The sequence below is a fragment of the Vipera berus genome, assembly GCF_964194415.1.
Source record: "Vipera berus genome assembly, chromosome: 2".
NCBI lineage: Eukaryota > Metazoa > Chordata > Lepidosauria > Squamata > Viperidae > Vipera > Vipera berus.
The window spans coordinates 169,096,286-169,116,903 of NC_138203.1; the positions used below are offsets into that span (position 1 = coordinate 169,096,286).

Here is a 20,618-nt window from a genome sequence, read left to right on the forward strand (position 1 = left end):
GAGCACTGTCACATAAATTTTATTCTATATGCTTGAGTATGTGTCTATGTATAATAAAATATATTAGCAAAAACTGAAAACAAGTGCATTATACTGCTTCAAAGTCCTGTTACTCCATGTTCTACCACCACACTCAGTGAAACTGAACAATTAATACGCTGTTACATGATGGTCTCAAGCTTAGTATGTCTAATAAAAAATGAGGAGGGGAAAGGCGGAGAAATTAGGTAAAACAAAAATCTCCACATTCATGGACTATCTTTACCAAATTTTCTGTGTTGCCCCTTTGGATACATTTCTATACATGAATCTTAGGAGAAATAGTGTTGGTAGATGAGAAAGGCAAGATGAATATTATGCTAAGTCACGGTTTTCACATTAAACAGTAATCTTTACAAATTACAATAGCCAAATCCAAAGAAAGATGAAATCAAACCACACTATGGCAAAAGATGAATTCAGTGATACAGTCATCTTGAATCATGGCTGTTTCCATAAAGGACAAATATCTGAAATTGTTTATTACATTCTACATTCCTTGAATCATTTTTTTCCAAGTACCAAATCTTAAGGTACATTATACTTTGGCATTCTTGGCCTTGAAACATGATTCATTGTAGCTTTCTATTTTTGCAACATACAAACCCCATGTTATAATTTATTATTTTCCTTCTGTGCTCAAGAGAACTCAAAACTCAGCAGTGCAGGTGCTCAGTTGCAAATTATAAACAATATAAGTCAGTTGATCCATTATTCAGCAAGTACTTTACTTTGAAGTTATGTGGCACAAACTAATATATTTCTGAAACTTTGTAGAACAGATACCTAAGATTCTAAGCAGTATGTATTTGCTTCCAAGTTCTGAAAACCTGGACTGCACACACGCAGAGTAGGATATGCAGCACCATTTTTGGAACAAAAATATTATTTTATTATTATATTGCAACAAGGAAAGTACATAATTTCATAATGTAGCCATCGCCTCTTATTTGAAGCAATTCAGTAAACTCCTTAAGACTGAGGTATTTTTAAAATATACTGAATGAATTTCTAGGTCCCACCAGGAAAATTTAGAAAATTGGTAAGATTAAACTATCCCGTCAAATTCTGAAATTGTGTTACAGAAGTTAACAATTGATGTATGTTAGAGAGCATTAATAATCCATACATTATGGGGAAGGGTCGTAAAAAATTTCTTTTGTAGATTATGTGTTCCAAATACAATCATGGCATTATGTAGCTAGCCCGACAAATTCTTCTGTTTAAAATTATAATAGAAGCAGGACACATATCACCTGATGTCTAACTATCAACATCTGACAGAAGATTGCTCCAAACTACTGGCTAAATGGCATGTCTCATCTCTGCCACCCTGGCAATGAATTTATGGAATTACCTCCAAACCAAAAGGAACAAAGCAATTTAACCATAAAGTGCAGCAGAGCTGTACCATAAGGGACTTCTGGCAACTATCGAATTCTCAAATATTAACATAAAATGAATGGGCCTTTCACATTACCGCTAGCATTCTAGACCAGTACTGGACCTACATTACTAATTCTAAGCTTGACAAAAACAATACTCCAATTTAGGTATTAAAAAGACACATCCCAATAGATGAGGTAATGCTATACACTTAATTAAAAATATAATGCATAAGACAGCCAAGAACTGAGAATTTTCAAATGTATCTTTTTATCTTGTTAATATAGCACTTTTACTTCACCAGTAGTTAAGCAAGTTCCTCTACTGTAACAAATAGTATGTTTTCCACATTACTTTATATTACATCTGAGATATTTGATGTGCCAAACTAGGTAAGATATAGAAATATTGATTTTACAGTTCTACATTGCTAGTTTGAAAACTGTAGAAGAGTTACATCAAATATTTCTCTCATACTATTTCCCTTTAGTCCCTTAAGATTATTAGCTCCATCTACAAGCTCAGTACCTTATGCTTCTCTCATCTCCAAATATTAAAACAAGCAGGAATAGGGTTTCCATTTGAACTCTTCTTCGGTCTTTAAAAGTGATATGTATCAGCTAATCACATGTATCTATACATGAGCAGGAGAATCTGCATTGGGCATAGTTTCATCTTGTCTTCCCAAATAACTGCCCAATTTTACATTTACAAAGGAACATTTCCACTAAAAAGGAATCATAGCATTTCAATCTAGCAACTTACATTAGAACCCTCATTTCTTGCCAAGATATTTTACTGCAAGAAATGATATTTACTGTGCCCTTCACATCCAATCAGCCTCCCTGCTTACAATTTAAAACTTGTCTGGACTATCAGCAGAAATATAAAAACTAAAATTAAAATCTGATGAAAGAAACAGCAAGAAAGTTTCTATCTCTTTTTACCAGGTGATTGGTTCTAGGCTAAGCATGATTGCAGCACAGAAAAATAAGCTGTTTTATTTTAAACAAGAAGTTTATTTAAACAACAAGACGGAAGGGAAAACTATCCAAGATCAAACTTTTGTTTTAGAGTAATTTACCCCTACTTAGACAGATTGCTCTACATGTAACAGCTACGTACAAAAAAGTTATAAAATTGTCCTTGGTTGTACAACGATAAAAGAAAAACAATGAAATTGTCCAATCAAACAAAGTATGTAAGGTTTTTTGTTTTTTCCAACAATGAGAGCAAAAATAACTTACTGGAATATAAAGATAAAAGTTAGAGGAGCATGCCACTAGTGGAGAAATGGGATGTTTTCACAGACCGGTTTGTTTTTATCACCCTTTCTCCATATGATGTTGATCAAAACATACAATTGGCTATTTAGTTAAAAAAAATATGCATGTCTGTGCACATACACCAGTTACTTTATGTACAATAGAAGGAATAAGAAAAGAAATCAAAGAAGAGAAAAAGCTATACTGCAGTAGTCAAGATGTGGCTGAATCAGGTCTCTTTTTTTCTAACTGTGAATATGTTGCCTGTGGGAAAGGAAGTTTGGTTCTTTCTTTTAGTACATGCCTCCTGTTTGCTGCTGGAACACATCAATTGTATCTTCATCCTCCATTTCCAACTGTATTGAAAAAAATATAAGTCAGTTCAAAGTATGACAAATGATATAATCATGTCATTACATGACAAGTCAAGTAAGCGACATAAGTGTGACAAGTTTTCTTTAGTTTTTCATACACTCCTAAGAGTATAGAAACAAAAAAAGGATAACTAGAGATCAGCTTGTAATTGGATTGCTAAGTAATGCAAATCTAATACTCCATTTTCTTCTGCTCATTTTCATACACACACCCCATTCAACTCTATTTGGAAAGAGACACTTTATTATGCAATAAGGTTTTGTTCAGCTTGTCCCTTAGTAGCCTGAATTCAAGAAAGCACAAGTGTAAGATCTCTATACAGCCAGTGGGGCTTTCTTGAATCTTACTCTAACTGAAGCCCTTGTAAACCTCCAAAGCTGTTTCTTTCAGTTAAAAGCCTCTTTGGAATAGCCAAAAATAATACCTCTACTATAAACAGGGCAGAGGAACTGACAGCATTCAAACCAGGCTTCTTTCTTTGAATAAAAGCGTTTTTAGATACAAATAGATTTTTTTATTATTCAGAATTAATTTTAGTACTTCACTTGGTAGATATTACAAAAAATATTATTACTTTTTAGGCTTAAACTAATTGGGATCTTCAGCTATTAATAGGAAGAAATAATATCCTATTCCCAACCTGAAAGCCATGTTGCAAGAGGAAAGCTGAGTGTTCAAACTGTTTTTAAAGACACTGCAATATTGCTGTTTTTTAACTGTTACAGCAAGTCTTTAGTGGTACAAATATTTTACATGCATTTACAATATCTTTCATATATAAGCAATGTTTAGGTACAAAGAAATATGTAAGGATTACTTTTAAAAGATTTCTCGGAATTTATACTTCTAACCAAATTTTACTTTTTCACACCAACAAGTATTTTGATGACCCTTTTTTTTTACCTGTGCAGGTGTATCTGTTTCATTGATTGGCTGCCCATCAAACCGGAATCTGATTTGCCTCATTGACAAACCCTACATAAATTCAAAAATAAGAAAAATATGCAGTTGAAATAGCAAACAACCAGAATTCTTCTAAGTGCATACTGCTTCTTATAAATTATTAAAAATTTTTAGATGTACAGTTTATTCAGCATTAGTGTTTAATAGTGACCCTAGAATCAATTGAGTCCCAAGATTAAAGCAGTTCAGGACCAACTTTCAGGAGGGATAGCAACCACGTTATTAGAGTTTATAATCAGCAAAAAACCTGTCCTAAACTAAGAAAACTGCTGAATAGGTGTAGCACTACACTTTAATAGTACTGTATTTATAAGGTGAAAATGACTTTCCTCTCAAACAAACAAACATTTTTGTACAATATTCTGTATAACAAGTTCACATTATTTAAATACAGGTGACCTTTTGTTTTAAATTTTGTAAATATTAAAGAATGTTTACGGACATACTTTACACACAACAAGCTATGTTATGGGAAACCAACTACTGTAATAACCCATGAATGAAATAAATGAAGGCTTAGTGGAATGTATAATGTATAAATGTATCAATCCAATTATAATAAATTTCATATTTAATCTATGAATGGGAAGGGGAAAGACCAATAAGGTTGTATGCCCGTTATGGGCTTGCCCTAACCCTAACAGTGAATAAAGCAAGACTCTTAAGCAAGGCTGGTATGTGCAGCATAACCTATTGCCCCTCATCACATCTTCCCAGCTTCCTGCAGAGTTGCTACCAATATCCTAGCACAATAAATCCCTCTCAGTAGATTTTGTCCATTAATTACAATGTCTACTAAATTGAGATCCATTAGTTTTTGCAATATTATTTAGTATTCCATAATCTCTGGATAATCTGATTTTAAATAATTTCTGATAACTGAAAAATACAAAGGTAAATTTCATGCAAGCATTACACTGCAGCTCAGCCAAAGTGCACTTATATTCAGTAACTATCTTGTAGGACAAGCAGGTTAGTCTACAGCAGCAAAAACTCTGTGGCAGCTTCTTTTCCAACCATCCTGGTATGAAATTAATTCTTACAGCACAAAGCCTAGCAAAATACAGATCTGTATCATCTATCCTCCCAAATTAAGAATTGGGGGAGAGGGGAATCTTTTACCAACTTTCATGCTAACAGATGAATTGTTCAGTCGAGACTTTCTTTATACTAAGCTGCTTTATGCAAGTAAAGGTAAAGGTAAAGGTTCCCCCGCACATGCGTGCTAGTCGTTTCCGACTCTAGGGGCCGGTGCTCATCTCCGTTTCAAAGCCGAAAAGCCAGTGCTTGTCCAAGGACGTCTCCGTGGTCATGTGGCTGGCATGACTAGACGCCAAAGGCGCACAGAATGCTGTTACCTTCCCACCGGAGTGGTCCCTATTTTTCTACTTGCATTTTTACGTGCTTTCGAACTGCTAGGTTGGCAGAAGCTGGGACAAGTAACAGGCGCTCACTCTGCTGCGCGGCACTCGGGATTCGACCTGCCAAACTGCCGACCTTCTGATCAACAAGCTCAGCGTCCTAACCCACTGAGCCACCGCGTCCCTTTTATGCAAGTACTTGGTCCCAATAGACTATATTCCTAATAAATATCTTTCCCTAATGCAGGAGCCAGGGATCTGCCAATTAAATAACAAGCAATCTTATTCATCAAGGTAAATATGTTGGAATTGCAGTTTAGCAACATCAAGGATCCTCAGTCCTGTTCTACCAAAAAGCTATATGTGAACCCCACTGTTTAGGAATTATGTTTAGGAATGCTCAAATAAAGAAAGTCTTCAAAAGAGTTATAATAAATGGTCCCATGTTTCTTGATACCTCATGATTCTATGACATTTCTTTATAACATGATTAAAAAGGTAATGTTTTTCTCAAGTGAAACTCAAATCCTGGTAACTCCTGGAAACATGGAAGAGGTGCTATGTTTTTCCAGATTATGTTTAAGGTACCAATTACAGTGGATCCATAATCATATTTTCTTTTATCCAATAATTATATAAAAGAATCATACCACTGAGAAAACCTGCACTGTAAGTTCTTTTCCATCGTTGGTTAGTTACATACTATTGTATATGGGAAAGCAAAAGACTTGGAAGAAATTCTATTACTATCTGGTGGGCATCCAGATAGTCAACTCATATAAGGTATCTTTAATAAATTATTCCTCTACACTGAACCAAGATAACAAGATTGTTTTGCCATTTTATCTTAAATAACAAGATAACCAGATGTGTTTTAATACAATGCTAAACTCAATATTCATTGTAATTACAGGGATTTAATATCCTACAAATACATTTTAAAATGGTTCAAAATGTTTCATATGGCTTCTCACCTGTCGTTCACAATAAGCTTTCATTAGTTTGCTAAGTGGTGTATGCCTTTTAATCTTAAATTGCACCACAGATCCATCTTGCCCTGCAACCTTCAGATTAATATGATCATTATTTTCAGTCTTCACTCCTTCCTGTAAAGGGGGGGAAAGAGACAAAATATTAAAATTTACTCCACCTAGTAAATGTCATCAATATTCATATTACATCCTGTAGTAGTAGGATTATTGAAGGACTAGCCGTTATAAGTCTCAATTTCAGAAAAAAAATTAGCTAGTTATCAACTTGTAAACAAGATTCAGTAAAGTATTACCTGAACAACAAAAGCCTTTGTTGTCAGATAATTGCAATAAATCCCATGCTTTATGTTTCAAACAATGAGTTAATTTGATTAACATACTACTGTGGATACACAGCAGTACTAAATTAACAAGATTCATTACAGTCACACACACTTATATGGGAATAAATTCCACTGAACTCATAAAACAAATCAATAATGGTGGACATGCATAGGGCTATTTTGGAAACCAAAGTGACATTGCTAATGTATTACAATGAGTTATTTCCCCTTTTAAGGGGAATGTCTATAACAATTCTCAATCATCCAGGTCATGGTTGTCCCAAAGGTGCTTTTTCCAAAAGGCAACTGGACTTTCTTGGTTTTTTTCTGAGTTAGAACTGAAGAAATTTTTTGGATGAGAAGTGAAACGTTTTCAAAGAAAAAAACAAGCACATTGATTTGTGCTTTAGATTGTAAGCCGCCCTGAGTCTTCGGAGAAGGGCGGGATATAAATGGGATTTTAAAAAAAAAGAGAGTCCAATTGACTATTGGAAAAAACACCTTTGGGACATTTTGAAAAGGAATTTTTAAAGATAGCAACATAGAGCTTTAAAGAATTAAATGATCAATGTAGTATTTCTTGGAAACCTATAACTATTCATTGGATTTTAACTTTAGCACACTGGTTGTCAATATCATTTTTTTATTAAGACGAGTATTGTTATTCTAATATATTTAATGTACACAATTCTCAAACACAGCCCATGAATTTTATGCCCTCTAACAAGGGAAGCACATAAAACTAGCTCAATCTTTGTTTTTAACCAAATGCTTTATATTACTACCTCTTAAAATAAGCCTAATTAATATATTATTCTGATAAGACTTAAGACTGAGAATAAGTTAACATTCCAATAAGGCACGAACACTTTCTACGTGGTTCTTAAACTCTGAAGCTTCATTAGACAATGCACCACGAAAACAATACCAAATAATCGGACTAGCATAAAGAAATTTGCAAATAATCTTTCTACAAAGATGTTTTTACGCTCCTTTCTTAAAAAAAAATCTTTTCTAGCAAACCGCAGTGGTACCCCACGGGAAAGATACGGTGTCATTTCAGTTTAAAAGGTACAGTTTAACGTTAAGTATAATCCTTCTCTTAAGACAGGGGTCTTCAAACTTGGCCCTTTTATGACTTGTGGACTTCAACTCCCAGAATTCCTCAGCCAGCTTTGCTGGCTGAGGAATTCTGGGAGTTGAAGTCCACAAGTCATAAAAGGGCCAAGTTTGAAGACCCCTGTCTTAAGACAAGAACGTGCAGAGAACTTCAAGAAACATCCGGTGCCTCTGTAGACTGATGGCTGTGACCCTGCTTTATGTCTCACTTCACAGCAGGCAGAACGCTACATCGTGAAATCCGATCGCTTTCCTCCAATATACCTAAATCTTCCCCCACAATATACCTAAATCTTGCCACTACTTCTCTTCAGAAACAACACTCGCTCCCACGGCGGAGCACTTCTCCATCTCCTACCTAGAAAAACATGCACCACTCCGCCGCACCGAGCTCGCCTCCCTACGGTGCGAGGCAACAAAGCAAACCTCATAAATCCTTCTTTCAGTTTCGAAAAGCCGTCTCTCGATTCCACCTCCTTCGGCGAGAGAGCCGCTTTCTTCCCAGACCTTCCGCGAGAGTACCAGAGAAGGTCTCTGAAACCCATCGAAAAATTTTGGCGCCTCCAAAGTCGTATTTAAAATGAGCCGGAGGAGGAGGAGGAGGAGGAAAGGCCGATCCATCGGTTATCGCTGGCATAAAAGGAGGGGGGAGGGATTACCTGCTACTGGACGACTCACGAAGCGCGTAGAGCGGCTGCGAAAGCAGCCAACACAAAGAGGCCTACCCGTTCCCAGTCAAATAAGCCGCTGGACGGCACCCGGCACAAGAGGGACTAGCGCCTATCTTTTTTCTTTCTAAAGGAAGGCGTGGGAGGAAAGTCGAAGCAGCCTCGCTGCTTTCGCAAAGTCGAGAACGCTCCCGATTCCCACAAGGGGGGGAAGGAGAAGCCTTATTTTCTCGAAAGAGCACCCTTATTCCTCCCCCGCCCTCCGGAAAGAGCCCAGACCGAGAGGGGGGAGGGGGGAGGGGAGGGAAAATGGCGCGCAAGACCCGGCGCGGCAGAGCCTGCGCTGCGCTCTTTTCCTCCTTCTCCTCCTCCTCCTCCTCCTCCTCCTCCCTCCCCAGTGTCGGCCCGCAGCCCTTCTCTCCTTCGCTCGCTCACCTTGGGCTTCTCGTCAGCCATAGCGAGTCGGCGGGGTCCGCTCCGCTCCAAGCACCTCAGAGCAAGTGGGGAGACGGAAAGATGAAAAAGCGACCGCAACGGCCGAGACAGAAAGACTGGGGGAGGGGGCGAATGAACGCGCACGCAATGCCGCGGGGCCGCGCCTTGGCTTGCGAGAGCGCGCACGCTCTGCTTTCCCCTCCCCCTTGAGCCGCTTCCCCATTGGGCTTCGGCTTACGAGAGCGCGCAGCTCCGTTACATAACTCAGAAGAGAATGGCGGAGCGAGGATAAAGCATGAGTGCGTGCGCGTACCCAGGGGCATCGTCCGCGCCCCTGTTTAACGTGCGCGCACCCTGCCGGGCGCAGGGAGCTTTACTCTTGCTCGCGAAGAGGGCATTGTCTTTTCAAAATGGCCGCCGGGCCTGTGAGGTTGGAGAAATCACCCTTTATGGTCTTCTAAATAACTTTGTGTTACTTGTAAATTACAGGTTACAGAAAATGTGTTTGCCTTTTAATTGGCGTTAATTGGCTAATGAACTAAGTTTACTTATTCTTACTGTCTCCGTTTTATGTCCCCTATTTGAAACCACAAAAGTTAACTACTGACTCTCCCAAGTAACATAAGGCATGGTTTCTGACTGTGATTTTGTTGCACTGATTTATGTCCCATTATAACGCCCTATATGAATGGTAAACTTGACAAGTCATACTATTTAACTTATGCTACAAAGATACATAATATTATTTAGCATATGGCATATCGTAAATGGACTAGCAATATAAACATTTCACCTAGATTAGTAAAACACAAATAAGTTTAAAAGATCTATGTTCAAATAACTAGGCCATCTAACCATTGAAGTGCAACACCATTTGTTTGGAAAAAATAAGATGCTGGACTGGTATATGTCCTCCGTTTACAACCAGTCACAATGTGATCTACAGTTTGATGTTGGATTCCACAGTCACATTGAAGATAGGATACTAAGCCCCATTTATAAAATGAGTCCTGGCAGACTTTGTGTGAGGTATGAATCCTAACAGGATTCTCCATAGCTGACTTGGTAGTTCAATGCCTGGCACTTTTTTTGTAGGCTGACTTGGTAGTTAAAAGCCTGGCACTTTTTTGGTAGGGTCATTTATATATCTTCCTATGTCTGGGTGTTCAGCAATCTATTTGGCTTTCTATTGGGAATCGATGTTAAAGTTGTTGACAGATGTTGTGTAAGTTCCTGGATTTGAGTCTTCCAGTTAAAAAATCAGGAGGTTTGGAAGCCAGCAAGTCAAAGTGGCTTTAATACATCCACTTGTCTTCATGGTGTTGTTGAGTCTGGCTTCTAACTTACTAATGTGGCAGTCATTAAGCTATACGGGCAGTGGTGGGCAGTGCTTTTTTTGTAAAAGAAAAAGGTGCCGGAACTCACACATGTCATACAACCCGCCTTGCCTACGCTACAAGGTTCCATCCAAAAAAGGTGCCGGAACTCCGTTCTGAGCGTTCTATGAGAAAAAAAGCCCTGGTGGTGGGACTCAGGCAGTTTGCACCACTTCGGCAGAACCGGTAGCTAACTTTTTGTTGCCCAGGCCCAGAATGGACTTCCGGAAGTGGCATCCACACAGAGAACTGGTTGTTCACATATTTGAATCCCACCACTGCATACAGGGGCACAGTATTATGCTGCAGAGCAGACCAACCCTAGTGCTGATGATCTGAGGCTGGCAGCTGAAGCTCCCCATTTAGTTCCACATAATTTCTGTAGTATATTGTTCCTAGTATTGATTTTTACCGCCCTATTCCCTAGGTGTATCTTACAAGAGAGTCAGTCCAATGCTACTCCAAGATACTTTGGATGGGAGTTATAGAGGAATAAGTTGTTTAAGTAGACCTTCAGGGGTTCATATGCTAGTTTGTTGTTAAGGTGGCAGCACATAGGTACTGTTTTGCTGGTGCTAGGAATGAGCCTCCAGCCAATGAAGAATCTTCCCAGATTTTAAGACCTTTGAACAGGAGGCTGTCAGCCACCTCGTGTTTTTCTTGTACTGTTATGGCCAAATCTTCAGCGAATCCAAATTTGTATCCCCTTGTCACCAGCTTTTTTGTTACCTAGAAGTTGAATAGTGTAGGTGCCATAACAGAGCCTTGTGGGAGGCCATTGTTTAAATTTCACATTAGCCAAACTCAGCATATATGGAAAATTTGCAGGATGTCATGCAAATTCGGGAAATTATATAAACCACAAGCTTACTAAGGTAGTTCTTGATTTAGAACCACAACTGAGACCAGAATTTCTCTTATTAAGCAAAATGGTTATTAAGCGAGTCAGGTCCAATTTTACATTTTTTTGTGGTAGTTAAGTGAATCATGTAGTTGTTAAGTAAGCCTGCCTTCCCCATTGACTTCTCTTGTCAAAGGCCAGCTGGGAAGGGTTGCAAATGTCAGTCACATGATCCCATGATGCTGCAACCATTGTAAATACATGCTGGTTGCCAAGCACCCAAATTTTGATCACATGACTGGAGATGCTGCATCAATTGTGTGAGGACCAGTTTTAAGTCAGTTTTTTTAGTGCTGTTGTAACTTTGAAAAGTCACTAAATGAAAGATTGTAGGGTAGTAAAGGACTACCTGTATACATATGTTGAACAAACAGGCAGCATCTCATTGCTTCATAATCACATGTAAAAACTGAACAATTAAATGTTGATGGCACTTGGTTAAATCAGGTTCAAGAGCATAATACCCTGTAATCTGAGCAAATTATATGTAGAACAATGGGAACATGTGCTGAGTAGGAAATTATTTAAAATCGTTGTCAGCAGCAACAATGTAAAACCATAACCTAACACTAATTATATGTAATTGTAACTTTTCACTAATACTGCTCAACAGTGTGGGCAATACAGCAGTATTAATTTGGAGAAAAAATGAGAAGTTTTGAGTGTTTGCAAAAAATATGAGTTTGAGTGAATCCTTGAGAAATGTGGAAAAATAATAGCCAAGTAAAGCATAAACCAGAACCTGCACTTTGTTCATTAATAATGGCCATGATAAGGATATTAGATTAGCAAGTTCTTAATGTAGCTACACAATATACTTTAGCAAAACTGTTGAAGTCTAATTACTTGTGATCATTTATTTATTTAAAATTTTATATGGCTACCTTTCTTAAGCCACTTTGAGCAGCTTACAACAACCAGAAAACTAATAAAACAATCAATCATGAAAACAATAAAACAATAAAACAAAAACCCTGCGCTGTAATCATGCCCCTTTGGATGCCCTACAGCAGGCACAGCTACCCTCCTTCCCTATTTTCTACCCATACACTCCCACAGCCTCAGTAAAAAGCCAGATCTTCAGAGACTTCTGAAAGGCTAAAGCAGGGCTTTTCAACCTTTTCACCCATTGTACCACTTTTAGGATATGGCAACATCTGAGTACCACCAGTCACCTAGCAAGGTGTCAAAAACTTGATAAGCAAAAAAAAGGAAAAAAGTGATGAAGTACAGGTAGTCCTTGACTTACAACAGTTCGCTTAGTGACTGTTCGAAGTTACAGTGGCACTGAAAAAGTGCTCCCCAAGCCACAGTCGAGCAAGACACCTGCCTGCCTGCCCAGCGGCGCTCTTCCTCCTGTCCAAGGTTTTCATTGTGAGCATTTCTGTTGAGGATTGGCAGGGGAGGAAGGGAGAGGGTGTTTGGATTTTATTCCCTCCCTCCTCTGCTGGGTGGTTGCAGCAGGTTTTGGTCACTTCACATGACCCTGGGATACTGTGACCGTCATAAATATGAATCAGTTGCCAAGCATCTGAATGTAAATCACAGTGCTGCTTTCCAGCTGATTGGTGCTTCTTCTGAGCTCAGCAGAAGCGCCAGGACCAGTGCCAAGCTCCAGCTGGAGCCTGGTGCTTCCACTGAGCCCTGACAGCCTTGAAGCTCCAACTGTCTCTCGCTCAGGCTTGTGCAGTGCTGCCACCGGTTCAGCTCATTCCCCTCCCCGGCTACCACTTTTCTAGGATGGTCACGTACCACCTGCCAGGTGCCAATGTACCACAGGTGGTACCTGTACCACTGGTTGAGAAGCCCTGGGCTAAAGGATAGGGGCCTGTCGAACCTTGGACAGGCCTCCACCCTTCCACAAGATAGAAGGCAGGGACAGCCATGGCAAAGGGACACTTCCAGGTACCACTAGATGGCAAGGGAGAAGACCTGGAGCATGCCCACCCTATCTGATCTAGAGGGACATGCGGATATTCTAGGGCAGGGGTAGGCAACCTTGGCTCTTTTATGACTTGTGGACTTCAACTCCCAGAATTCCTGAGCCGGCGAAGTCCACAAGTCATAAAAGAGCCAAGGTTGCCTACCCCTGCTCTAGGGAAATACAATCCTGTAAATCATCAAGTTCCATGCTAAGTATTCTTTAAAGATAATAACCAGCAACTTGAACTGTACCCAGAAGAAAACTGGGAGCCAGTGCAGCTCGCACAACAAAGGTGTAACATGGGCAGCCAATACTGTGTCTGCTACTGCTTTCTGGACCAGTTGTACACTTTTGAGTCGTCTTCAAGGGCAGCCTCATATAAAACGCATTGCAGTAATCCAACCAGGGGGTGACTAAGATCTGAGTGACTATGAGCAAGGGCACAACTGACTCACAAGATGAATCTGGGCAAAAGGATCCCTGGCCATGGCTGCTACCTCTCATCAAGCAGAGCCTTGAGTCCAAAAGGACCTCCAAGTTGCATACCAGCTTCACCAAGGGAAATGCAACCCTACTCAGAGTCAGACATGAGAAGTCACTTGAACTAGGAGGGCTCCAAAACCCAAAGCTACTCCTTTTTTCCATGTTGGAATAGTTTAGTTCATCCCCAGCCACACCCTGACAGTTTCCAGGCACTTGGTCAGCCCCGCAACAGCATCATTTGCCTGCCCCAGGGTAGAGATGTATAACTGGGTATCATCAGCATACTGGTGATTCTGTACCCGGTGCAATCGGGTGACCCACCCATTGATTTCAGTGGAGAGAGACATCCTGAGGCATCCCAAGCTGTGGAGACCTAGGATGCAACCAGCCACCAACACCATCTGGAATTAGCCACAGAGAAAGGAGAACCACCAGAAAACTGTGCCTTGCACTCCAGTCCAGAATACCATGATTGATGGTATCAAAAGCTGCTGAGAAATTCAGAACAGTTGTACCACCCCCCATTCCAGATCCTCCAAAGGCCATCAGGAAGCATGACCAATGCCATCTTGGTGCTATAACCTGGCCTGAACCCCAAGAAGGGTCCTGACAATTTGCTTTATCCAGGGCCCTCGGAAGCTGCATGCCAACCACCCTCTCAACAACCTTTCCCCGGAAGGGAAGATTGGAGACTGGATGAGTTATCTACCATGTTTGGGTCCAAAGATGCACTCTTGACAAGGGGGTGTACCATTGTCTCCTTTAAAGCAGAAGGGCAGCACATCAATCAATCAAAGCAGGTGGTACTACCCCAATCCGCAAAGAGGCATTAACCACCACTTGGACTCAACCACATGCCACCTCTCAGGAGGCTTTAACCAACTTGCACCTGAGCAGTGTTTAATCATGGTTAATTTCACCATCCTAGCACAATTTTCTAAAATCAAATACTCTGAACTTGAACTGCATCATCTGATTTTCAAACTTTAGATTTGCTAGTGTGTGGTTTAGCAAGGATGTTTTATATGGTAACAATTGTACTTGCTAAAAATTAACCACGCAAATGAAAATAAGGGCAAATAAAGATAAAAATGCAGTATTTGATTTAGTTTTCAGTTAATAGCACTCTACAAACTCTCATAATCATCAAGAAGGGCTACTGTAATCTCATTTATCAGACATTTAATTATTACAATATTTAAGCACCCATTTGCGGTTTTATGTTAAGGACTTAGTTATATATTACATATATCAGCAGCAGCCCAAATCAATACAGTGCAGGATGAAGTTATCTTCAGTTGCTTTGCAACTCCTTCAATATACCACGTCATTTCCAAATAATATTTACAATGTATTTGCAGCTTATAATATGCACATGTTAGCTAGAAGGCCACATAGGTTTTATGTAGTACTTTAAGTGTTGCTCTCTGAAACTCAGTAGGGAACCCATTTCATATATTGTTTTCAATTTTTAAAAGTGAATTAGGTGTCTTATATTACACTTTTGACTCCTTAAAAGTAGCACACCAAATCCCCAACAAGTAAAAAACAAAAAACAAACACCTGCTAGATTTTTTTTACCTTATCTTTGTGATGAAAAAAATGCTGGTGATCCAATTTTTACAGTATCGTAATTACAATTTATATGTAATTTTATAAGGTAAAGGTAAAGGTTCCCCCGCACATGCGTACTAGTCGTTTCCAACTCATCTCCGTTTCAAAGCCAAAGAGCCAGTGCTTGTCCGAGGACGTCTCCGTGGTCATGTGGCCGGCATGACTAGACGCCAAAGGCGCACGGAATGCTGTTACCTTCCCACCGTAGTGGTCCCTATTTTTCTACTTGCATTTTTACGTGCTTTCAAACTGCTAGGTTGGCAGAAGCTGGGACGAGTAACAGGTACTCACTCTGTTATGCGGCACTCGGGATTCGACCCGCCAAACTGCCGACCTTCTGATCGACAAGCTCAGCGTCCTAACCCACTGAGCCACCACGTCCCTACCCTAATTTTATACAGTATAGTAATTACAATTTTTACACTACAGCATAATATTATGGAGAAATCCAGCACTTGCTTTAAACATTTTTCCTTATAATGATTTTGTTTGCATATTTACCTATGATTAACTTAACCATAGTTTACTCCATTTCCTGGGTTTGCAGAGCTAATCAAAGCACTACGTGAATCCTACATAATTAAGCTACACCAGGAGCTAAAAAATTAACATGAGTTACTTTACATCTCCCAGTTGTGCAGTATGTATTGATATCAGTTACTGATGTCAATAATGATGTTTAGTTATTGTTTTGTAAGGAATTTTCCTGGAACTTCATTAATAAAAATTAGAAATGAATGGCACGTTTTACTGGGAAGATTGTGAAGGTTACAATATATACACATTGGATAAATATATATAAATATATATTTCAGGGCAGAATAACACAAAATATAGGAAAAATACACAAAAGAAAAAATGGCAATTTAAGTTTTTATACTTGAATGTTCTCGAACACCCTGGATGGTACAGTACTGAATGTACAACTGCTTCCAGAAAATGTGTTGGTTTTTTGACTCAGTGCTCTTTAATGTCACCAATCTTAACAACGCAGGCTGTGCTGTCATCCAACAGCTGCTGTTTTAATCTTCCATGCCCATTTTCACTGCACTTCTAAAGAATGATCATAAGAAACGTGTTAACCAAAATAAAAATGGCAAAAGGGAAAAATAAAAGCACATAAGCCACTGAGTATCTTTTGAGTTTGGGAGATTGAATCTGTTTAACAAGAAGCCAGTCCTGCTGCTACACTGTTGAAGTAACTTGTTAGCCTCATTTTGACTTAACATGCAGTCTTACACAAAACTAGCCATTCTAGTCTGTATTGCAAAACATGCTTTAAGTTTTGTATGCCATCACATGTATTCAACCAATTAAGCTTACTTACTTACAGTGGAGAAGCAAGCCATCAATGGGGAAGGCAAATTCACTTAACAACCATCTTAACAACTGCAGTAATTCACTTAACTCTGGCAAGGAAGGTTGTAAAATGCAACAATTCACTTAACAAATGTCTTGCTTAGCAACAGAAATTTGGGGCTCAGTTGTGGTTGTAAGTCGAGGACAACCTGTACAGGTATTTTATTTGTGATGTACCGGTATTATTTTTATGTACAGGTATTTTATGTACACATTCCATTTTCATCAAGTGGATGTAATCAACCACTTTTGAAGTTACCAGGAATTTTATAATATTTAATTCATGTACATAATTCATGTATATAAATAAATACACAGCTTAAATATTCCAGTACAGATTCAAGTATTTCTCTTTTTTTAATGGAGTCCAATTCATGGTGACTATATGGATACTTTTATGCAGTTTTCTTGCCAAAACAGAAGTGGTCTTCTCTGATATTTTTTTTAAAAAAACTCTGCAATTTAATCTACTTCCTTGGAAGTTAGTGGTTTCCCTTACAAATGCTAAGAAGGCCATCCCTGCTGCTGAGCATAGGGAGCTCTATCTCCAGAGTGTAGGTCTAATTTGTACTTTAAAAAGTATGATGTGGTTTGCTGGCTTTGGATTAACAGAATGTATGAACCTAGCCAACCAAATTTAGCAAACCTTGTCATAGCATGATTTTGAATGATCTCCGATTCCAAATATATTTTTCCCCAAAGGTCAACAGCTTAATTACATTATCCCCAGCTGGGAAATAAGGGAGGCACCTCCCCCTTCAGATATTTGGGACCCATTGGGAAGTCAATTGAATTCAATCAGCAAAATTAGTTCCCATAGCAACTTTCTAACCATCAATTTGCCTAACAAATGTAGAGGATAGAAGTTGCTCAACTGGTTTGACACTTGACAGACCCTTTTCTTGGAGGGAGACCTTAGAGCTTATGTAGTCTAGGTCCCTGTTTGTAGTAAGAATTCTTTTTAGGAAATGAAATACCACTAGTATACCAAACTGGCTCTTATTTTCTCATACTTATTATTTGAAACTTCTAAATCTGCATAAAATTTGGAGCGACAGACAAGATTCTAAGGATTTTTCCAATAGCAAACTGGAGACATCTTCAAAGCACTCTGATCCTTTCCTTCCATAAATCTACTCATGTCTTTAGATATAAAAAAAAACTTTTGAAAAACTAGCTGGATAAATCTACTCAGAAGGGTTACAAGAGTTCTGTTGCTATGTTTTCACTGACTTCTATAAAATACAAACTAAAACACTTTTAAATTTATTTAAATCATAATGCACACTTCTAGTTTTTCCCCCAGATCTGGCCTTTGCATAACTATTGTGCACTGATTCATCCACTGAAGTTGTGTACCCCTCCCCATAATGTTCTGTGACCACATAACCTCTTTTCAGAAGAAGTAAGACATGCTAAGGCTCATCTGCAGGATTATTATAGAGCCCCTAAAACGTTTCCACAACTAATTCCTCTCAGAGGAAATGGCAACCCATTCACTTGGCTGATATAATATTTCATGTTTTCTACCCAAACTTATCTGGACTTCCTAGATAGCTATCAGACCCCTCTAATGTATTTGCCTGCATATTATTTCTTTGCCTGTGTAGTTTGTTTCTGGGTCTACCATTCCGGGTCTGCTTGATTGGGGAATGTACTGTATTTGCTTTGCTGTGCTCTGTCTTCTTTGAAACGCCCTCCCTTCCTGAGAAAGGAATGTGGCCTGAAAACATCTGCCTTATCTCCAAACAAGGGAGCCTGGGACTATTGAGAAACGAAAGTGAGAGAGACCTTGAGAAGGGTGCTAAATCAACCACTTCTCAAAACAGCCTAGCACTTTTGGATTGGCTGGATTTCAGCCAGACAGTTGGACACTGGGAGGAGGAATCCTGAATGGGCATTATGACGTAAATTTGTGTGCAAATTATTCAGACCCTACTGCTATCACTAACTCAGTAAAAGTTCCTTTTGAAACAATGCCTGTTTCATGAGTTCTGCTTTCTTGGGAGACCCAGTTGAGCCAGATCCTTACAATACCTGGACACCATTATCTTCATGAAGCAATGATGTTGAACAAAGGATTACCCCCCAATTTTCACATACTGACTTGTGGTATACATATTTACTACTTTTCACCCTTAGATGCACATAAGGTAAAGACATGTATCATAATTTTCTCACTGTCAGACATATATTTCAACCAAATGTCACTATTTGAAAAATATTGTGTCTAGAACAGGCATGTCAAAGTCATGATGTCACGTAACGTTGCACGATGTATTGGGACCTTTTCCCCATTGCCAGCAATGGGTGGGCACATTTGTGGCATGATGCATCCAGCCCGTGGGCCGGCAGTTTGACATGCCTGGTTTAGAATGTGAAATTCATAACTGTTACAAGTTAAAGTTACAGCAAACTAAAGTTAACTGCTACAGCTCAACTTCTATTACTGTATACCTGAGTCTCACTGCATTCAACAGAGCTAATTTTTAGACATGAATTATTGATACTGTGTAGTAGGCAGTGGTGGGATTCAAATACCTGAACAACCAGTTCTCTGTGTGGATGCCACTTCCGGTGAACCGTTCTGGGCCTGGGAGGCCTCCCTGGCTTAGAACGGACTTCTGGAAGTGGCGTTCATGCACTTCCAGCGGTCCATTCTGGGCCTTGCGAAAAAGGGCTAGGGCATCAGCTGGTTCACCCAAGTCAACAAAAAATTAGCTACCAGTTCTACTGAATCAGTGCAAACCAGCTGAATCCTACCACTGTGTGTAGGAACATTTCTCTCTGAAATAAAACGATCCACAAAATGACAAAAATGAGCAAAATCTGCCTATCCAAAATGAACCTGTGCATGTTTAGTCAGAGGTGTTAGATAAAATAATGAAGTTTGCTCCTAATTAAGTCTGTAGCAAACCATATCTTAAATTTTTGAAGAAAATAACACTTAAGTATAATTTCAGGTTTGCTCAGAAAGGAATATTACAGTATTATGAACCAAGTTGCTCATAATGAACCAGGGTATGCAGTGAAATCTTTAACAAAAATTAGATTTATATCCACTCATTTTTCTGATTTCTCTTTCAATTTGCCTGAGCTTTCCCAATCATGTACTTTTCATAGAGAATCACTATCTGAACAAAAGCTGAAGTGATTAAAATACAAGCACTCCAACTATAAGCCAGATTCTTGGTCAGCAGGGCACTTACAGGTCTATCATACAAACTCTATTAACATAATTTCGCAATTTGATATCTTCCTTCCTGAGCCAGCTGAGACTATTCCCTACTCTTCATTCAAACACCAGAAGGAAACACAATTCAAAGACGTTCTCCAGGAAACCTACCAGGAAATCTTGCCAATTTTTATCATACGTTATATTATATTATTAAAAAGCCCATTCGTTTCTCCTGTAAACGGAACTAGCGCAACGCAAAAAACTCTGCATGCAATACCTTGGAATACCTTGGAAAAATGGCAAGAATAATTTATCTATTCGAACAAGCCGGCCTGGTCTGATGGGTTCGGGGTTTTAACATTGTTTTTAACTAACTTACTACATTGGGCACAATCATTTAACTTTAAATCTTGTATCCTGTATTCTTATTTTTATTGCCCTGTACACCGCCCTGAGTCCTTCGGGAGAAGGGCGGTATATAAATCAAATAAGTAAATAAATAAATAAAATAAAATGTAACAATTACTACCTAATAAGCTTTACAGGCTGTCTAAAGTCAAAACCAATCAGGAAGATAGCAGGCTTTGCGGTCAGGAATTCTTTCAATTTGCTTTCTCCCCCCTCCCCCCTCGTTAGAGAGGGTCCTGTTCTTACTACCTACAGGACAGTTATAAGCCATCGTGATGTACTTGGGAAACCCACTCGCAATGGTGCAGCATCAACACCCCACTGTTTGCCGCTCAGTCAGTTCAGCTTTGGGAATAAAAGCCTTTGCCCTCGATGTGCAAGGCAGCGCCAGTTTCCGCGCCTCGATTCAACTCCGAATCCTATCGAGCACAAACTTTTATGAAAGAGGC

At 39.2% G+C, this 20,618-nt stretch overlaps 1 protein-coding gene across 1 annotated transcript; it reads right to left on the reverse strand.

Moving 5' to 3' along the window:
- Positions 1–913: 913 nt before the first annotated feature.
- SUMO2 (small ubiquitin like modifier 2) lies at positions 914–9,182 on the reverse strand. Its single transcript, XM_081320404.1, has 4 exons — positions 8,927–9,182; positions 6,364–6,495; positions 3,969–4,040; positions 914–3,046 (listed from the first exon to the last, which is right to left on the reverse strand). The coding sequence occupies exons 1-4, from the start codon at positions 8,945–8,947 to the stop codon at positions 2,984–2,986; spliced, it is 288 nt and encodes a 95-aa protein (XP_081176530.1). The 5' UTR covers positions 8,948–9,182; the 3' UTR covers positions 914–2,983.
- Positions 9,183–20,618: the final 11,436 nt, after the last annotated feature.

Excerpts from the sequence above, each read along its gene's own strand:
- SUMO2 (XM_081320404.1), bottom strand. The coding sequence starts at position 8,947 with ATGGCTGACGAGAAGCCCAAG. Across the intron at positions 6,496-8,926 it reads TGGCTGACGAGAAGCCCAAG|GAAGGAGTGAAGACTGAAAA; the intron begins GTGAGCGAGCGA and ends CCCCCTTTACAG. Across the intron at positions 4,041-6,363 it reads AAGCTTATTGTGAACGACAG|GGTTTGTCAATGAGGCAAAT; the intron begins GTGAGAAGCCAT and ends GAATTTATGTAG.